The following is a 22012-nucleotide window of genomic DNA, read 5'->3' on the forward strand; positions in this document are numbered from 1 at the left end:
ATGCAGGAAATAGCTATCTTCAACTGCCTTTAATTCGTCACATTCTTGTGGAACAGGCTGAGCACTTCTAATTTCTGACAGAAATACCTGCTGCCTTTAAAGAAATTACTCTGTAACATACTTAAAACCAGACATTCTAAGTGATGCTTAAAAATCACAGAGATATTGTAGAATTTCCTGTGCATCTTCCACACTCCTGGTGCCACTGCAGAGGAATGCCTGGAGTATCAGATTGTGGATCCAAATAGACTCATTTCTGCTGTGGGCATTAGAAACTGACTCAAAAAGGTGGCATCATCAGATCATGGTTTGAGCATGGTGTAGCTCCTGCTCAGTAACTTTAGCTTTAAGCATGTATGCATATGCTGTAACGTGGATGGATCCAAGTGCATCACAGCTGCAGGATTATCAGGCCGTGAATAATGATAGGGTACAAATAAAACCCAGGGTTTCCTAATCCTGCCAGACCACTAAGACAACTCACTTTCACAACGGGGAAAAGGCCGTGTCCACTGTCCCAGGTTAAGGCAGTGTTGAACAGAGTTTCCCACTATCTGGAAGCCTGGGTCACATGAAAGGCTCACTTTTGACCCTGGCTTTAAATTAGCAGAAGAGGCCCGCAGATGTGGTATGGATCCTTGCAAAGAGGGACAGTCTGTGGACAAAAGACATGCATACAGTAAGAGATATATCTATGTGCTGAAATGAATAAATTTGTTTTCTGATTTTTTGATCCTGTGTAAGTTTACTCATGAGAAAGCTTTGGGAAGTGTTAATGTATGCTACATTCTGCTCAGGTTCAAAAGGTTTTGAGAATCATCAACATATAACATCAGAAAACGAATCTGTAGGAAATGAGGTAAGGAGGCAGTAGGTATTTTAATACCTACTATATTTTTAAAATAACAAACAAGAAAAATTTCTTTCTGAACCCACACCATCTTCACTCTTTCCCCATCTCAATTCAGGAAGCAATAAATCTCTGTCAGAGATTCCGATTAACTTCTGTTACAAAAGCCTGGAATTTGAGGAATGAAGGACTGAATGTTCTAACGGTCAAATTACCAAAATAATTTATTTAAGGTTAGTAGGGCAAAGGCTGCAAGCTAGCATATTTGACATCATAAAAGTGTCTTATAATATTGTTCAGAAAAAAAGGGTTCTGGAAATAAAGTTCTAACCAGCACAAAATATACTCTTGTAATCTATCTTCACTCTTCCAACAACTCCTGGCAGGAAATCTGGCCAGGCTAGTACATTTCCTTTTTGGAGTTCTTCTGGACAGGATGTAGCCAGAGATTTTACCTATGGATTTAAAACAGTTGATTAGGTGCTGTTTAAGGACCATGTGGGAAAAAATTGTAAAAAACATTCCTTCCCCATCTACATGCAAAGCTAAAACAAATCACTGAATAAGTGATGTTCATTTCTCTTAGCACAAAATGCTTCTGGCTGAGCTGCTTGTTGTTCTGTACTTACAAGCAGCTAGCTATGGACAGGCATGTGCCAAGGCAACACATGAAGGAATACTTCATACAAGTAAAGCGTAACACACAGTTCTTGAAACACAACTGGGTTTGTTAATGTGAAAGTAAATGTGTGTATTTATGTCACACAGAAGGCAGATATGACAATGCAACCTGAAGACAAAACTTGATTTGCAGAAAAATGTCAAATAGGAGCAAAGAGGAATTTGACAGTGAAGATCTCCATTCTGCAAGCTCTGCTACCACTGTACTACATTTAAGGAACAGAAACACAAAAATGAGCAGTTTAATTTATCTGCTGTTTCCAGGACACAAGTCCTGTGAATTCAATATACTAGGCTCTTCAAAACACTGCAGGCAAGGCCTATCCACACCAATACTTACAGCGGTACTGGCATTGCAGGACAAGACCACAACTAAACATGTACTGAAATAGGAATCATATAGGCAAAATAAAGATATGAGAAAAAAAGGAACACACTGTAAGATCAACAGCAGATTACTATCTTGAGAGCAGATCTGGTCAAATTTCTTTGATGGAAAAGTTTTCCATTTAAAACATGAGTCTTTAATGGCACCACTAAGGGTTTCTTTTGCATTCTTACTGCAAGAAACTGATATACTAATGTGAATCATCAAGCTATTTCAGTACGGTGTTTTAATGTAAAAAAAAAAAAGTTAATAAAGTGAAAATATTTGTGCTTCTCCATTGTGACTCTGAGTCACATTACTCATAGTAATGTCATCATATTTCTGTCTGGCCACCAACAGAAGGAACTTGGGGACTACAACACCAGATGCAACAACACTTTTAAGGTATTCAGACACCTGTGTAAACTATATGCAATAGTAAGAATATGCAGATAGATCCTTAATGATGAGATGTCACATAAATATTCCATAGCAGTTCCTTGGAAGGAGCTCAGATGTCCTGACACCAGTGTTTGTAAAAAGGAAGGCTGTCCAGTGCTATTGGCTGCTCAGGGAGATTTTGCTACATAAAAGTGCTGTAAAACTGCAAATGAAAGACCAGAGCTTTGAATTCACTCAGCACTGCCTTTGAGCACTGTAATTCCAGGAACAGAAAGGAAACATAGTCCCAGAAGGTGGCTGGGATTACGGTGCATTATTGGAACAGTACTCCTCATTACGTTTCTCCCTGTCAGCACTGATGCCATTATATCAGCCATGGAACTGCTGAAAAAACCACATGTGCCCTGAGGAGGATAAATGTGCAGTAAAGCAGTAATTAAGGACTTCCTCTTCTTTTAAGATATCAGGGAGGGAAATGGTTTATGGAAAAAAGATGGTTATTCAATTAAGAAAACATGTATTAATTAGGCTACTTAGACTACTTCCTACTCTTTGGCTCTTCTATGCTGCAGGGACATTCCAGTAATTCCTTGGTGGGGAGAAAGGAATGTTACCTTCAACAGTGTGAAAAAAATAAAGAGCAAAGATGAGCAGCCCAGTGGGCTGTGTACATCTCAACACAACCAGCCTATCCATCAGTAGATGCAGCATGGCTTCAGGGCACAGCTAACTGGTTAGAAAGCACGAGACTGCCCAGTTCATGTCAAACTGTATGAAAACTGCCCTTTGCAGAAGGGTGTCTGGCTTCTGTCAATTCTCCACTGGACTACCAAGAATGGCGTGCTACACTGTTCTTTGTCAGAAAGGAAGGTACACCATGACCCTCAGACTGAATTATTCTCACATTCCCCCTACCCTGAACGCCAGTGAGGTGGACCAGACTGTTCTAGGGTCAGCTTAGCTGGAGAAGGGAGCAATCTGCTCTGTTCATTCTGAGTCTGTTCCAAAGATTTCACTTCAACAGTATGTGCTGATGGAAACTGCTTAGGCCAAGGGTTCCAAAAAAACTTCTAGGAATCTGCAGGGAAAGTGTGGGAAAGGCAGGTTTGGGAATTAGCCCTTCCAAGCCATATGGTGGTGAAGGGAGAGCCAGAAAAGACCTCACAGTCCCATACAGACCACTCATATTTCTATTGTTGTGTGCTCAGCAACCAACCAACCAGACTGTTGGATTGCCTATAGAAAATTAATGTGCAGGTGGATGAGCAACTAAAGAACACAAAGAGAAGTCTTAAGAGTAGACTTTGCCCTTATGATATTCTCACATATTCTGTCACCCTCCTTTCCTTTATGGCTGAGAATAGGAAGGTAAGACTTACTGAACAGTTCCAGCTGGCCACAGCAATCCTGATAATAAAAGACAATGATAGTGATTTACTATCCTAAGCTCTGAAAAGAATGAGGTAACAATTTTATAGGAAGCTTACTTGGCTCAGCTCCCTGTCTGGTCTCACATCTGTCTTTCCAGATGAGTAATAAGGATACCATAAATGAAGGGCAGGATTTTCTTCCTTGTCCTAATTGTACTGCACTTGAAGCAAACAGGAATTTAATCAAGTCTGTCACTTGATTAGGCAGGTGACTATTGAGAAAGACACAGAAAATTGCACTTCATGTCTTCACCAGTGTGTTCTGTAAAATCACGTGTATACTTATGAGCTTCAAAACTGCTAGTGAGCAAAACCCTTAAGATTTTGACTTGGCAATGCAACAATTGGTGACCCCAAAAGCCAGGGACAGTAGCAGGTCGCTGGACAGTTCTGAACCTAGCAGAAAGATGAAGTATCAAAGAAAAGGAGAAAGAGGGAGAGTAGACACTTGGATGCTGGAAGCATCTATTTTCTGTTCATTATTTTTTGGATCATGGATAGCAAACCACTAAATAATGGTAAAACTTTAAAAAGGAGAAGAGCAAAACCTTTCAACACAAAGATCTTTTCTCCAAGAAATGCCTCTAACTTTGAACATTAGTCCTTGTTATTCTAGTGTTACTAACAATTTCATCATTTCTGACTTCAGGATTGAAATACTAGTGACCAGGAAGTGGTGATGGAATACACTGTCATCAGGTTTTCAGATAATATCAAACTGGAAGGCCCAATCGCTATGCTCAAAGGCAGAATTGCATCCACAGGAACCTTGACAGGCTAGAGGCATGGGCCAACACAGACCTCATGAAATTCAAGAGGAAAAATCTCTTATTGATACAGGCTGGGGAAAGCCTGGAGACAGAGGAGCTCTGTGGAAAAGGACCCAGCCGCTCTGGCAGGCAGAGATGAATGAGTATCAGTCAGCTGTGCACCCTGGCAATAATGAGGATCAACATAACTTTTGGCTGTGTGAATAGGGTCACAACCAGAAAACGCAGGAAGTTCTCTTCTCAGTGCTTGTTAGACCATGTCTGAAGTGTCGCATTGCATTTTGGACTCCTCAGACAAGAAAGACACTGACAGGCTGGAGCAAGTTCAGGGGAGGGCATCAGAAAGCAGATGGAATGGAGCATTTGCCCTTTGAGGAAAGGCTGTGGGACCAAGGCTGGTTCAGCCTGGAGCGAAGACATCTAACAGCAGCCCCCAGTACCTATGGGGAGGTAATCAAGCATACAGAGTCGGGCTCTTCACAACAGTGCATGGTGGGAGACAGAAGCAATGCTCATGAACTGAAATGCGAGATCCCAAACATATATTAAAAAATTATAAAATCACTTTGATGATAACTGAGAACTGAAGCTTGTCTCCAAGAGAAGCTGAGCAATCACTGCCCTTGCAGAATCTTTCGATTTACACTGATTTCTTAATTCTGTGAAAGTTTATTGACAAACCTTTATTTTTGGTACCTGAATAAAACCAGCCTAATATTTAGTTACTCTGCCCATTCAGACTTTTCTTGGGGCTATACAGCTCAGAGTTTTCATAGTGTCTAATGCATTCACAGATTCTGAAGCCTCCCCTCTTAAGTTTTACCAGTGCCTTCACACAGCAAGATGAGGGAACTACAACCTGTAAAACAAGTCCTTTGCTCATTTCATTGGGTTTTCTCCCTGCTCTAACAGGATTGCTACCTTTTGTGCATGCCTTCACTTCTCTTTCAAAGCTACGCAACGCAGAAAGGCTCAGCCAAAATAGAAGGTGGCTCAGTTTATCACACCTCTACTTACTGTGCTACCATTATTACCCTAAGCCAGAGCTTCATCTGGTCCCCACTGACTTCTGTGGGAATACAGGTCTATCCAATATGCTAACTTGGAATGCCTTTTCAAATGTTCATCCTAAGCTCAGAGGCCTGTGCTCAAACACTGCAGTAAGGACTTACCTGCTGTGGAGACAGGACATGGTCCCAAATGTTGAGCTGGCTGATGGAGCCCACAAAAGATTCAGCTGGGTTGAATCCTTCTCCTTTCTGATCTTGCTCTTGACCCAATACAAGTGCACCACCACCTAAGCTCACAGAAAATTAGAACAGGAATAGGAAACAAAGCCTTATGATAAGGATCCCCACAGGAAGATTAAAAACTAAGAAAAACAGAACTTTTGCTATCCTATCTTACTAAGATTTTGTAGTGCAGGAGATCAGCCACCTTCAACAAATTCTCAGTAAACCTCTGGGAAGCCTTACCGTAGGCTGAGGTAGTCACCATAACAATTTGGAAGGAACTCTGAAGTACACATTAATACTAAACTCATGCTGATGAGAGGCAGAAACCTTACATGGCTGCTTCAGGAATGGTATTGGCTCTAGAAGACCATTTTTAGCTCCATTTTTGAAGCGTACAGAGAAATGAGCAGGTGGTGCATATTTTATAGTGCTAGCTTGCACTTCCCGATTTAAACAAAGCTCAGAAAGTCAGAACAAATTTGATCCCAAACCCTCAGAAGCGCATTGGCCATTAGACAGTCAACGTTCTAACACGCCATACAAGTTAAATTTCCTCTCCTTAACCAGTAGCATAGGTGATACGGACATCCATTTTCTAAGTCACAGGTTGTGAGGACAAGGGCAAAAAGTAATGGAGACTGCACAATTCCTCAGGTCTTTTCTCTCGAGATAGCTCCAATGTAACTGGGAAAGACAGTGGCAAGCATAAGGTATGCAGACTAAAATGCTTCGCACATCCATATTTTTTATTTTAATATGGATAGTTTTTCAAACTCTCTGTAAATTCTGATGGTAGTAGTACGAAAACAAAATAAATCCCAAATCTCTTTGCAGCAATTTAATGTCAGGCTTTTCACAGCTTTTCAATGCTGAAGGTATTCGTTTTCATGTCTTTTGATCTTACCGGAAAGACCACTGGTCACAGGAAACAATGAAATAGCATACCCCAACTTGTTAAAAAAAAAATGCAACCATAACTTTAAAAAGATGTCTAAAAGTAACAGGAGAAGCCTAAGTCAATTAACTCTTAGCACATGTTTGTAAGGGAAATGCCAGTTAAACTTTAGTTTGTAGTGTACAAAACGTATTCTCAAAAAGCCATTCCAAAATCAGTGCAGCACAGGCTCCTTTGTGGACTAAATGATCACCCACAAAACAAGTTACCTACTAGTTTACCCTAGAAATGTGCACTTTGTCTTCAGTGAGGCAGAGAGAACTGTCCTCATGAATAAGAAGAGCAAATATGAGCCCTGCATAAATGCGGACAATGTGGAAACACAGTGAAAACACCAAAATGAGTATTTCCTTGCAGGCATAGCAAATTCTGCAATAAAAACAGAAGGCAACAGGTCTGCTGTAATATAAGTAAAGCATACCAGGGATTTTTGAGCCAACCGAGAGCCCACTGCCTCCATCAGACAGTTTTCCATCGATGTACACTTTCCAGGCCCCATCTGTGCATGTCCATGTGACTGCAATGTGATGCCAGTTACCATCATTCACTGAAGGACAGTCTGTAATCCTCTCTTTCCCATTTACATAAAGAACCCAGCTGCATGGAAAGAAGAAGAAGGCATACTCAGCTGTGTGCAGCAACTTTAAAAGGATGGCCTGTCCCACGTGACTCAAATAAATGTTATTTGTCAAATGATGTAACCGTGTCTACATCATACAACAGATCTCTCTTGGCAGATCATCACACAAGATAGCTCTCTCTTAGAGAACTTGGAAGTTACAGTTATTATATACAAAGGATGGTGAAATAAGTAATGAGCTTTTGTACCAAAACATGAAGAGTCAAGTCACGGCTGCACAGTGGATTCTTGAACTTGCCCTCTGGGACCATCTCTGCTTTTGGAGTCACACTACAGGTACTCCGAGTGCTTCATTTCATCCAATCATTATATCAGTGTGCCATTTAAATATGATGTAAATGTAGTCCAGACACAAAATATCCTGCTTTCTAAACTTGACTACTTTCTTGCCATTACACTTGTATTTGGTAAAAAGTGAAGGAAACAAAGCAAGGAGAAAAAACAAAACAAAAAGACAACTCCAACTATGGAGTTTGCAAATTCTTCTATCCCAAAATAAGCAAAGCTGATATTCAGACTTCTAGTCTATGCTTTAACAATTCAGGACATCTGTACACTACAGAAAAGCAGAACTGCAATTTACCCATTGTAATCAGTCAGAAGAAATGCATTATCACTTCCATTCTCCACTGCATAAGAAATGGGAGTCCCATAGTTTGTGGTGTCAGTGGATTTCATCCAGAATGTACATGTGATGTCACCAAGAGATGGGAGAACACCATCAAGTATGACGTATCCATAGATACCAGAGACTTCAAAATCAAGATTGAAACCAGAGGACTGTTCTGCAACAAAGACAAAGAGTTTTCAGAGCTACATTCCTGAAGACCCAGAAAGAGAATCAAATGGATTCTAAGCAAATACAATAAAATGGAATGCAACCCATCTACAAATATTACTCACTTTACATTGATCAGTTAGAAAGAATGTATAGCAGTCTAACATCAGCCAGCATACAGAGCTTTCCAAGGCAAGAAAACACACAATGTTTGAAGACAAATGACTGGAAAAGAAGCTTATTGTCTACCAAAAGCTGAACATGAGCCTTCCTTTTCCGACCTCTACCAATGAAATGAAATATCCCATCTGCCATCCAACAACCCAAGGACATGTGATCAGCTGGTTCTGTTATATTCACAAGAGTCAAGATTAAAAAACAAAACAAAACCCAACTCCCCCCCCAAGAAAAAAACCCACAAGATTTTTCTGTTCTAGACTTCTTGAAATACATTGCACTGGTGTGGAACAGCACTTCTGTGCTGCTCTTCAACGAAGAATGACATTCTTTACAAGGACACTACATCTAAATATGTCAAGTGGAGCTCCCTTGAAAGCTGGGTGTTACTAAACTCTGACATACGATGGCAGGTCTGAATGATCTGTATGCCCTCTACTGTCTCTTCAGCTTCCATTTAAAGATTCACCAGCTACTAGTATAGCACTTTATAATTCTCATGGAGTGACTAAAAGACAAATGGGTTTGAGCCTCATGATTGTGTGGTCTAACTCCAGCATATTTCAGGAAGATTCAGCAAGTGTGACCCATTTTGCTCAGCCATAGGAAACTTTATGCCTTTAGGGCTTAGAAAGCTAGGACTACCAAATACTGATCTCTATCCCTGAGATGCAAAGGCCTACATGAAATATAAGAAACAGAAAGAGCTAATTAACTCAGATACACAGTACAAATACAAACTAAGCTTAATAGACCTATTAGGTATTAAAAAGATAGAACTGCACCTTAAAAAAGAGAAATGAAGACAGCAAAGCACACATTCTGTTACTTGTCTGCAATTACACTTATTAACACTCAGTCACAGACAGCCTCTCAGAGTCCCATGACCCTAGTTGCTTTCTGTGAAGCTGTATGAAATCAGCCCAGCCAGTGCAAACGTCGCCCAGAGGCTGAGTCAAGCCACCTTTTTCTGACACTTGGTCCTGTGTACCTGTTTCACACCTGCTGCCTGTAAAGCCAGGGGGACATTTACAAACGTACGAGTTCAAGGCATCCACACAGGTGGCATGGTTTAAGCACGGACTGGAGTCACAGTCATTGATGTTCACTTCACAGTTTTGTCCTGTGTACCCAGTCACACACAGACACCTATGGAGGAAAAGAGAAGTACGCTTCAAAGGTGGCTCCGTCATGACAAAGACTCCTGGCCATGAAGCCATATTCACCAGTGTGAATGGTGTATACTGAAAAAAGCAAAATCAAAATATCAACAGAACAGACACTACAGAATTAATGGAGTTCTATTTTGGTTGTTCCTTTAAGTATGCTTGTACTGTGTTAGCTGCATAATATTTCTTCATAAGAGGGACAATACAGTATTTAAACATAGTGCCTGTGTGTCTTCATATGAATTTGGGAGAGGCAATCACTGCATTCTGGTGGGTGAAGCATGCCTTCTAGGTCCACAGAATTACAGATCAGAAGTACTTGACTTTTCAGGCAGATATGCTTAAGTAGAGGGAAAACCAAGGCTTTAGAAAAGCACCAAAACCTCTGGCACTTGGAAAATCAAGGTGTTTGAAAGGCAGCAAAACTTCTGGGGCTGTAGGAAGGGAAAGGGTTATTAAATCCAGACAGTAACAGCTGGTCTATCTCTCTATCTCTGCAGTGATCTATGATATGACACTCCTATTGGTACTTGTAACTTCTGATCAGAGTTTAGATATTCTAAAGCACACAAAAATATTTGGAAGATTCCAGTGGTGTTTGTGTTTTAATCTCTGTATTCTCATTATGTACATCTTTTCCCTGTTTTCTATAACATGTTTTCCAGGTTATAGAAATGTAATATTATCAGGTATGTAATTGGCCATCACCTACTCTTCTAAGAGAAAGCAAGACAAGCCCTTGAAGCTTGAGAAAGTGGATTTTTTTTTCAACAATCAGTATTAAAACCATGCTATGCTTATGCTTTAAACTATGCATATTTTCTTTGCTGTCTACCTTGGAATTTATTAAATGTGAGGACACTAGAATTTATTTTCTTGACTTTTAAAATCAAGCGTCCCTTTAGCATCCATGTGGATATCTTTTATATTGGATCAGGCTATGAAACACCTTGCTGAAATCCTAGAAGGCTAAAGCACCACAACACATCTGAATTTCCACACTGTATCACTTTAATAACTTATTTTTTCACCTGAAGCTGTTGATACCATCTTTGCATGTGGCTCCATTTCTACAGGGTCTGCTGAGACACTCATCAATGTTTCTTTCACACAAGACACCAGCAAAACCTGGGACACATTTGCAGGAGAAACTGCCAACTCGATCTTCACAAATAGCCCTATTAAGACATGGGTTTGAAAGGCATTCATTGACTTCCATTTCACAGTGAGCACCTGAGAAGAAAGGAACAAAATCACAACTTTACTTTGAATTAACCTAGGAAAAAAAATTACTAACCTATCTCTGTTTTTCAAGGACTGTTGCCAATCTTCTGGGAAACAACAAACTCTAGGGTTGCCATGAAGGTTTAAGCTTTTATCTGTTAACTAAAGTTAAGTGGTCATAGAAGAATTACAGACACCATATTTGCAGTTGTAGAAATTAAAACTCAGCACACTGTGGGTAATTCATATGGATACTGCCCATTATGTGAGTAATTTGGACTGAATCAGAAAATTACTGCAGAAACTACTCTGAGCAGCTAATGAAAAGCTGCTACAAAAGAATTTAGTTGGAACTTTTAATCTACAGAGAAACATGAAACCCAGGAATACGTAATTCTGGGACTTCTATTATGAAAGACGCTCCAATCTACAAGCACTTAAGAATGAAGAAACTGCAGGTGATTTTACAATGGCGCTCTTTGGCAACATGGTATTTGACAGATATGCTTACTTGTTACAGAAATCATGAAAGCAGTAGGAACCTGAGTATGGGGATGGGAAGGAGTTTTATTATAGACCACCTTTTCTATTATAACAATATTTTTATTTTTAACATAGAATGAAAAATAACAATTTGCACACATGTAAATGTCCTTATTATTTCCTCAACATCACACAATAAGTTAGCCAAATCAGTAACAGAAGACTGACCACTTAGTATATCCTGCTGAAGCCATGCTTAGACTAAAAAGACTCTGATTAGATGGACCTAAAGAATCTAGTACCATCTATGTCAATGCATAACATATGCAATATATAGCAATGAGATGAAAATCCTTTGGACAGGGTAGGAAGACATCTTTTTTTGTCAGAAAGAGTGAAGGCTGAATTAAACACAAAAAGGTGTACCTGTGAACCCTTTTGCACAAGTGCAGAGGTAACCGTTCTCACCATCAACACAGTGGCCTCCATTCAAACACGGACTGGAGCTACATTCATTTATGTCTTCCTCACACAAGAGACCTTCAAACAGAAAGGGTTATAAGTCATGATCAAGACATATGCAAGGTCTGCATGCTGCAATAACTGAATGCAGAAGACAGAACAGCACCAAACTGCTTGCATAACAAAAGGCTACTGAGAGCAGGTGATAAAATTCCATGTTTGACTGCACTACTGAGAACTTCTACAGAGATCATCTGTGTTATTTAGATATTGTGATCTGAAAGATAAGAAACCCACAGTTTGTCTTCATAAAGCTTAATAAAAATCCAGTAAGTGCTACTGTTGATCAATGTACAGCCATAAACATGAAGAATGAGGGAGATAATTTCTGGTGGAAAACACGAGGTTTTTTTTTTATTTTAACTACACAAAATTATCTCCTCAATAGTTTATTTCAATATTTAGAGATTAGGTGCTGTTGTGGTAACATACTCAAGCATGTCAGTTTCCCATAGATTTCAGTACCCGCAAGGTGAGTAAAGGTGAGAATAAAAAAACACTAAGAAAAAAGACCATTCACTTACTCAGAGGGCTGCAGTAAAGCAACTGCATAAATGCTTTGCTTAGTCAGGCCATATTCAGTCTCAGAAGCATTTTCCCTGAGAGTATTTACTAATTCCTTAAACTTCATTCCTTTTTTTTTTTCTTCAGACCAGAAACGTCACAAAACAGAAGTATACATGCACACATATGCATGCACAAAGGCTGTCCTTGGATGCTCAGCCTTTTGTTTCAAAACCTATCCACAGCAGAACATTTCTGTAATCCGTATATCAGCTTGCTTTTGTGTTATAATTCCAAGGATGTGGAATTATACAGCCTTTGTGTTTTCTGTTATCTACTTGGCACAGAAACAATGCCAGTCTGAAGAAGAGCTATGAAGTGAAAAAAGCTACCTGAAAAGCCTGGTTGACAATGGCAAATAAAGGTCCCAATGGCATCTTTACACATTCCATTGTTGTGACAAGGAGATGACTTACACTCATCAACTTCTGTTTCACATTTCAAGCCTAGAATGCAAAATAAGGATTGAGAACAGGCAGAGAAAACCTGAAATTGTTCAGAAACATGGAATTCATGACTATTAATGTAGAAAAACACGACTGATTAATTGCGTGCTTTACCAGACATGCAGTTTTATTTAGATTCTGTTTAGATTGTGTTTTAACACACACCTGAGACAAAATGTTATTAGAAAGGTATCACGCACATTGGGCAACAGACTGACTAGCTCCAGACAGTGGCACTTAGTATCTACCACAAGTAACAGTGATCACTTCTTGATAATAGTTGAATAATCAGTCATTTGCTTTGGGGCAACTGGGAAAATAACACTGAAAAGAAGTACAGGCAGATCTGGTGGTAGCTATTTACAGTGCAAATTTTCAGCTTTTACTAATCATCAATATTGCCAAGTGATGGGCTTTTCAAATTCACTAACTCCACTAAAAGAAACACCATTCACAGAATCACAGAATCCCAAGGGTTGGAATGGACCTCAAGATATCATCTAGTCCAACCCCCCTGCAAGAGCAGAGTAACCTAGAGTACATCACACAGGAACTTGTCCAGCTGGGCCTTGAATATCTCCAATGTAGGAGACTCCACAACCCCCCCGGGCAACCTGTTCCAGTGCTCTGTCACTCAAAATCCTTTTCTGCTAAACGCTCTATAATTCAGTGACAGTGTGAGGGACAATTTGTTTTCTTAATACTAATGGATATTAAATCTATGATGGATATTCCAGTTAGTTAGGACATACTCTTGTACTGGGATGTTCTGCTCCTTTATGCTTGCCCATGTCAAGGGCATAGAGACATGTTAGATCATCCACCTGCTTCTCAGTTTTTTACCTGTATATCCAAGTGGGCATATGCACATATATCCACTTCCCAATTGTTTGCATGTCCCATTGTTGTGGCAGGGTTCCAGAAAACACTCATGAAAGACCTGTCAAGGGCAAAAATCATATAATTACAGTAAAGGTGGAAATACAGGTGGAAAAAAATATCCTGACACCCCCTAACAGTCACTTCGGAAAGCTAGAAAAAAAGTCACTGGCATTAACTTCTATGTCTTCCTCTTAGACTTTCCTCACATCAACCAATTTCTTTTTTTTCAGAGAAAAATAATAGAAATCTGAATTATTATTTTAAAATGACCTTTTACTTAGTCAAATGTGATCATTGCAGTTCCCATATTATGCTATATTTTATATGAGAGCTCTCCACATCCTTTTACACCAGCTATTTACTTCCTACTGGTCATCAGGCGAGCTGGTAGGGAACTTTACTGTGTGACGTTATTTTTTCTAATGTAGCAAACCTGAATTCAGCAAACCCCTTGAGTAAATGGGGTTTACTAAAACCACAGGAGATCAGCCTGTACCTGTCCATATGTGATATAATGGATCAAGCCAAATTTATTATCAGCCGACTTTGCTCCTGTTCATACAAGATCCTAACTTCAGATTCAACCAAAGTAGGCAAGAGTTACACTGGGAGGGAGATGGTGGGTTTAAAGGAGCATCTCTAGCAAACATTGTCACTTGGGTAGTTTCACATGAGGACCCACCTGTATTTCAAAGGGGGTACTCACAGCAGAAGGAAGCTCTGCTTGCCTCCTCTGAAGTGTATCTATGTTGCACTAAGCAAAACAAAGATTTTACAACTGGGACTTGTTGTCTGGTAGCATTTCCTGAAATTCAGCATATGAAGACATCAGATGACTGAGTGTGGTCAATCTACGTTTTTTACAGAGTGGCTGAATCTCCTCCATGGAGTTTATACTTCTTTTCTAAGCGTGTTAAATATTTCATACATCAGGTGAAGTTTCAAGTCCAGAACTGAAGACTGCCAATAGTTAATGCAGCCTCCTTTGTTCAGTGAAAGTGCTTCTTTTTCAACAATTACGGAAAGAGTTTGAGTGTTCCCCTCAAGACCATCACCGTCATCTCTTCAGGAAATACAGAGAGCATAACAATTACATTTAAAAAGGCTTTAGTCATTTACTGCTGCATAAGGCACTCTTTCTTTCATTTGAGCTAACATTGGAAAATCTATCTTGTCCTTGCCTGACTGCTGACTTTGTACTGCTTGCTGATATTTTCTGGAGAGGCTGGTACCATCATTACACTTTCCTCAGCTGCTGAAAAAGTAGAGCCAAAACCTAAAGAGGAAAGATATGAACATACTGTTAATAATAATGTATGACAAGATACCTGTTCCATGAGGGCATAATAATTGCATGTTAGTACTGCATCTAAAAATGTGCAGAAAACCCCCGAATTTCTGGGGAAAAATGTGCAAACTTTACAGTAGCCACAAGTATTTTAAATACATTTTATACTAGTATGTATTTTTAAGCAGATATATTTCTAAAACTCAAATATGTGTGTTCATATAAAACATATTTTATGCATACTTATATACATATATGCATACTAATATTTGTGTATATATAGACTGTATATATGTAGTACACCTATACAATATGTGTGTGTGTATACACACACTCTTTATACATATATTATATATATATATATATATACTTCTGTTACTGAGCCTTGGTGTGTATCACACCGTCACTTCCACATAACACGAAGGCCACACCAGTAGGCAAAACCAGCTGTGAAACTCACTGGTTGAAACTGAAAGTCTACATTTGTTAGGAGAGTAAGTGGGATGTTTCCTATTGAGACTACTGCTGGCCATCCTTTTGATGTGCCCTGTATTCATTTTGTCCAGCACAGGTAATTTGGCTTACTTGAACAATCTGTGATGGATCTGGCACCAATGACAGTTGTTGTTCCATAAAAGGGACAAGACAAGCAGTAGGACTTTCCCGGGTCTGGTTGATAGTAGTCTCTGGGACAAGGGTAGCATGGTGCCAAACCTGTACGAGAGAACTCGCCTGCAACACACGGTACTGCAAGAAAAAAAGGACAATTTTTTGAGTGATTACTTGCACCCTCACCTTACCTCCCCCCATCTCTTTCTGACCATTTTCTCTCCTCCCCTCATAGTTCCCCCTCAGGCTTAAAGGAGTATGATGAAACCTGCCAAGAATTATTCATGACTCTAGGAGATGCTTATTTAAATTGTGCTGCTAGGTGACATGTGGTTCCCAAAGGACTACAGAAATACCTCAGAAGTATTTCTGTCTATTCCTTTTGCTATTCTGTGGGAAGCTTTCATATGCAACTTCCCTTCCTTAACACACTGTGTTAAAATTCAGTATTTTTGTACAGAAGATATGGAAGTTCTTTGGAGATAATAGTGACAAACATCCTATCATTTCCTTTCTCTTCTGTAAAGAAGAAGGTTCTATTTTCTTCTAGGTACCCATCATGTTTCTTATTTTATTAATCTTTAGATAAGAATCCATCTTGGAAATCAAAAGGAGGGCATTTGAAATAACCAGGGTATCAGGAAATTTTGCTGGGAAATGCTGTTTGGTCCCCACTTAACCAAAAGCAGAATTCAATCTCAGGCAGATGAACTGGATTACCTTAGCTGATCTTTAAACAACATTTAGAAATTTTTAAAATTTAATTAAAAAAAATTCATAGCCCTTTTTGTTACAAACCTCCACAAGCTGAGACATCCACTGCACCTCTTTTTACCGTTGATGTATTTTCTGGGCAAGAGATACAATTCCTGGATCCAAATGCTGGCTGGTATGTGCCAAGTGGACATGTTTCACAGATCTCAAGACCATTAGATGAATATGTTCCCTGCTTGCACTGAGCTATAAGGCAGAATTGATAAAGATTAAGCAATGTCCAACAGGAAACATTGCTCTTGATCCCTAGAAAATGATTCAAAATCACAATACACACCATAGGGGCTTTTATTTCAAGACTTTACTCTGAAGCATCTCATCGGTACAAAGAGCAAAAAATTAATTGTGAATCATTGACCAGTTAGTTCTCTTCCAATCAGCTTTACAAATGATTTACTGCAATCCAGTTATTCATTTTTAATCAACAAAATTAATCATAAGACAATAAGCAGGAAACAAAAATAGAAACTTCTTTTTCAGAACAAGTCACAAAGAGAGACTGCTGCTGAGGTGCTCAGTGCCCCAGCACTGCAGTGTAGGATGCAAGTATTTTATCTTTGATCATGGTAGGATGGGTGGGCTTGTGAGGACAAAACCAGCATTATTTTAAGTGTGTTAGTCCCTGCAGAATCTCACAGAAAGAAGACAGAAATGAAACGAAGCTTCAAAGGCCAGCTCTTCTTAAAACATCTGCCCAGGCATCCTCTATGCCACAGCAGTGGTGAAAAGCTGGATTTTTTTAATTTACCTGTACAACAAGGGAGGCGTTCAGAAGTAGCTGCCTGAAGAAGACAAAGTTCTCACCTTTGCATTCAGAGATGCTCCTAGAATGTAGATACTCAGTATAGCTACCAGAGGGACAACTTTTGCATTCCAGCTGCCCTTCCTCATCTTGGTAGGATCCAGTCCAGCAGCTTTCACAGGTGTGATGCTCCAACGAGTAATAGGTACCCAAAGGGCAGTTGACTGTAATGTTGGAAACACAAGGTTCCCCTCAGAATGCACAATCATATTCTTGTCTTGCCTCAAGTTCCTGTTTAGTCAAACCCTGTTTATCTCAAGTGTGACTCCGTTCCTCAGCAAATGGGGTATCTCTGGAACACTGCAAAGATTTCATTATGCACAGGAAATGGAATCCAATTCCCTATCTTAGCTACACATCACCCACAAGACTAATAGCATTAAAAGACTGCATACCAAGCACTATCTTCCTCTGTATCACCAAGTGTGGACATGCCTGATTTCCCCATGGGACTGGAATCACGGGTACAAAAGTGTCTTTTTTGCACAGACTTTGGTTAGGAACAAAAACATCCTTTGGAAGTCAAACTGCACAAAGCATTTTAGCAGTTTATTGTTCTGAGACACCACAAACACTGAACTGTGTCAAACCACAACCTTCTGCATACATCCTCTAAAACCTAGCTTTTCAAAATGATTCTGAATACATGCAAGGAACAAATCATTTGGCTTACCACACATTCTCCCCCTCAGCACAGAACCAGGCCGGCAGAAAAGAAAGGCTTTCTCAGTCTCCAGAGTGTTGCTGTCAGCTACAATGACTTCGGATGCAAACTGAAAAGAATACATGGGTTCCTTATTGAGAGTCCTATTCAGCCTGTTTGTGATTGTCTCCAGAGTTTTAAGGAGCCGTCGCTGGTTTTCCAGTTCCAGTGTATCATTCCTTTCATCAGGCAGTGGCACGCTAGCTGGAATAAAACAGAAAACACAAAAAGCACACAGATTCCACAGTCAGCACTTTCAGTGGACTCTGGCGAATATCAAGAGTGTAACACTCAAGCCTGCCAGTAGAAAATGGAAAGCAGACCATGTGCAAATGCTCTCCATGAATATGAGGCTGCAATCTTTCCACCAAGCAGGTTTTGTCTCCAAAACCTGACATCTCCAGCAGGGTTTCTGAACAGAAGGCTGTTTTACTGAATGTATTAAAAACATGTTTTTTAAGGAGAAGGAATATAAGAAGGACAATATTTTGACTTCTTTCACCTGTGATGTTAAATATTAGCTTGATTTTGTGGTCGGTCATTGGAACATTCAGCTTATGCCTTTTGACTCGAGCAGGTGCTGCCTTTACAGAGGCAGAGAGATGCCTGGAGAAGTCTTCTTGTGCTACATCAATAAAATCATCATAGGAGTAATCCAGCTGGTTTGCTGCCCCCCAACCAGCAGGTCCTGTGAGACATTAAGAAAGAACAGAAAAGAAGCAACGTCATGTGGAAAATAAGTGCCTATACTTATTTCTAAAATATATCACAACAGAAGAGGGTCTATCTGAAGCTTCAGACAATGTGTGCTAGCTTTGCCTCTGCACAAGTGCCTATTATACTTGCGTTCTGACTAAAGAAAATAGGAAAAAACAGTCCCACTCCTAACTGATATCCTACAGATCCTGAATCTTGTGCAGTTAGACAAAGCTTTAAAGAGATACTGTGTCCTGGGTTCAGCAGTAGCAGTCAGTTTTTCTCCTTCTTAGTAGCTGTTGCAGCACTGTGTTTTTGACTTTTGGCCTGGGAACAAAGCTGATAACACTGATGTTTAGACTGACCAAGGACTTTGTGAGTCTCATGCTCTGCCAGGGAGGAGGAGGGGCCGGGAGGAAGCAGGGACAGGACACCTGACCCAAACTAGCCAAAGAGGTATTCCATACCACAGCACGTCATGCCCGGGGATGTAACTGGGAGCTACCCGGAAGGGCACGTCCTCTTTTCGGTTGGGCTCTCTTTTCCGGCGAGCGGTATCATATTCTCTTCCCTTGTTATTTCTCTTATCATTATTATTATTGGTGGCAGCAGTAGTGATTTGTGTTATACCTTAGTTACTGGACTGTTTTTATCTCAACCTGTGGGAGTTACATTCTTTCGATTCTCCTCCCCATCCCTGGGGAGTGTGGGGGGGAAGTAGACTGCGTGGTTCTAATTTACAGCCGGGGCTTAAACCACGACATACTGCTATCAAAGTTACAGGTTATAATTCTTTCCCTTCTTGTCTTTCATACACCTTCTCCTGCCAGCAACATCTTCTTAAACATTTCCATATTGCTCTCTCTTCCTCTTCCTGCTCAATGACAGCCAGCATGGCCTATGCCACGTCTCCACTGCATCTTCTCACAACTCCTACCATTTTGTGTCCTCTCAGAAAAGGCTGGTATCATCATCAACTTATATATTTATACTCTGCATACAGGCATTTCTGTTATACATGGTGAGTCAAATTCACTCGTTCTATAATATCCCTCATCTATGACATGCTTTCAAACAGAAACAAACAGTTGTTTCTGTACATAATCTACCTTTTCACAATGGCTAAATATAAAGATGCATGGTCTATTTAATTGATCTAGCTTTGTTTTTAAAAACATGAAGATAGAAAAAAGTTCTGCCAATTACCTGTTAGCAGTCACCTAAATTATAGTAAATGCAAGCAAATTATACTTAATTTACCATGGAAACTGGGACAAGTTAACCTCACAGCTTTGTGGTTAATACTGCGCAAGTATTGCACAACTAGCTTTCTAAACTGCTGTTACTTATGATCCGAGGAGAGTTCTCATCTCCTGCCTTCCCAGCCTATAATCATGTGAAACTCCAGAAAAACCGCAACAATGTTATTGTAAGAAGTTTACAGGAACCAGAAAAGAATAGGACCCTCCCTACATCCCATGTCCTCAACACTATTTCTTCCAAGTGCCTTTACAAGTTAGTTCCAGCTGTCATCAGTATTCACCCCTAGTCTGACGACAGCTGCAAACTGGACACCCAGGCCCCCCATGTCTGATTACAAACAAATGTGCTCTCAAACTCAGTGAAGCATGTCTAGAAGGGGACAGGAAGAAGCAGGAAGATTTTAACAAGTACCTCCACTATAAACATGTGAAAGAGCCACAGTCCTATGTATGTATTCTGATGTTGATCTGCCAAAATGCTTCCCGCCAAGATAGGTAACATAAGTTATCTGTGTTTAGCCTTTCTGCTCTGAGCACCCCCAAGCACCTCAGAAATGCCAAGGACAACAGCAGTACAACATGGACACTAACCTGTTAAAGATGGACTGAAAATGACAAGTTACTTGGCATAAGGCAAAGTGGGAACAAACACTAGGACCGTCAAAGCTTTCACTCTGATACAGCTACAGTCATCCTGCAAAATTTGTCCTTGCATACAGGAAGTAATTTCACAGCTAATGAGCAAACTTAAGCTTGTATAGATTTACACTGTAAGGGTTCTCTGCCGCTCTGGACCAAGCATCAAGGATGGTCCTCATTTTCTTAACAATCTCCAGAACAATCTATTTTACTTTTTCAGTATTTTGTTTTGAAACTGTGTGTTTTTAAGAAGTTGCTTTCCTCTAGGCTAACCAAGCAGGTTTGTAGGACAGTATGTGTGTATGCTTTCCCCCACCCTCCACCACAAGGCATCTCAGTACATTTTCCTTCTATGCTATATAGGAAGCAGTACCAAAACTAGACAGCAAAGACTTCCATAATATTGTTATAAAACCTATTATGTAAATGCTTACTATCTTAAGAGCCCTATGGTTATTTTCAAAAAGTATCTCACACAACATGTTGCCTACTCCACAACAAAAGGAACTATGCTGCATTAAACCTGAATGGCTGAGTCTATACAATCAATAATTACCAATGGCAAATCCATTTTCGTAATCATAATTATATTCCAAGCAATGTTTCTGTGTCTGATCTTCCAATCTGCAGTCAATATCATCAACATCGTTGCAGAATGACGGGACCTTCCAACATAAAAAAGAATAATATTAAAAAATAAACCCACATATCCTCCTCCTGCGACTTATAGAAACTTCTAGTTGCAATGTAAAGCATTGGTTCAGCCAGTGACACTGGATTTCCCCTTTAATGTCTCTTCTAGCCCTGGCAAGGTCTGCTGAAAGAAGTATGTTCTATTGAGACATCTGAGAAATAAGAGGGCAACCTGTAGGCATATAAGCTCTTTGTTATACAAGATCTTTCTTATAAAAGAAGACATCCATTCAGTTAACCACTTTTGCATGTGAAATCCCAAAATACAGAACTAAGTTCAGGCTTGTTTCTTGCTGTTGAAGGTGACAGGTGAGCTCACACATTTGAAAACATCTGTGGTTTTTCCAGCTACATAACTTGTAATTCTGTCAGGTTTACAGCAATGTTGTCACTTTTTTTTTTAGCTTTCAAACCATATTTCTTCATCTCCACCTCTCCCTACCCATAGAAAGGGCTAATGAATTCCACCAAGAAGCCTCAGGAGACAGGGTAAATTGTCTGAGAAGGACAGAAACCATGGAACAGAAAACTCAACAGAGCCCTTCTGGAATTGCTGATTTCTTCTCGTACTGCACAAAAGGAGTGGAGATTAAATCAGAACATGCAAATGCATGACTTCCGGTAAGATCTGTATTTCTTGCTTTTTCCAGACAGGTTTCAAGCAAGTTGGGCTCTAGGTCATGTTTTGGAATTGCTCTGGTTTTTTTCTATATCAATTTTCATTGGAAAGATGGCTCTTGCTGATTCCATCCCCCTTTTCAGATCTCTATTAGAATTTAAAATTCCTGGGAATAGGCATAGACATATTCAACACAGCCTTTCTGACTGTTCTCAGGGATTTGTTGCATTATGATGGAATTGCTTGGTCAGCTCACTAAGCATTTTTCCCTTACTATCTTTTGCTTGCCAATAGTCATAGTCCAAGCACTGGAACCTGGTGGTAGCTGGCTCTCAGGTGAAAGGAACAAAAG

At 39.9% G+C, this 22012-nt stretch overlaps 1 protein-coding gene across 1 annotated transcript in view; it reads right to left on the reverse strand.

Moving 5' to 3' along the window:
• SVEP1 (sushi, von Willebrand factor type A, EGF and pentraxin domain containing 1) overlaps positions 1–22012 on the reverse strand; it is a gene marked incomplete at both ends in the record, with an annotated part of 127835 nt that overhangs the window by 37660 nt on the left and 68163 nt on the right. The window contains 17 exons of the mRNA XM_080637373.1: positions 485–655; positions 1182–1305; positions 5673–5797; positions 7112–7287; positions 7914–8115; positions 9277–9434; positions 10486–10687; positions 11588–11701; positions 12580–12693; positions 13537–13633; positions 14757–14851; positions 15449–15610; positions 16271–16432; positions 17051–17212; positions 17722–17955; positions 18254–18439; positions 20905–21013. Of these exons, the coding sequence (XP_080493499.1) occupies positions 485–655; positions 1182–1305; positions 5673–5797; positions 7112–7287; positions 7914–8115; positions 9277–9434; positions 10486–10687; positions 11588–11701; positions 12580–12693; positions 13537–13633; positions 14757–14851; positions 15449–15610; positions 16271–16432; positions 17051–17212; positions 17722–17955; positions 18254–18439; positions 20905–21013 (2593 nt within the window). The remainder of the gene's footprint in view (positions 1–484; positions 656–1181; positions 1306–5672; positions 5798–7111; positions 7288–7913; positions 8116–9276; positions 9435–10485; positions 10688–11587; positions 11702–12579; positions 12694–13536; positions 13634–14756; positions 14852–15448; positions 15611–16270; positions 16433–17050; positions 17213–17721; positions 17956–18253; positions 18440–20904; positions 21014–22012) is intronic.

Source organism: Psittacula echo, assembly GCF_963264785.1.
Source record: "Psittacula echo genome assembly, chromosome: Z".
Lineage (NCBI taxonomy): Eukaryota > Metazoa > Chordata > Aves > Psittaciformes > Psittacidae > Psittacula > Psittacula echo.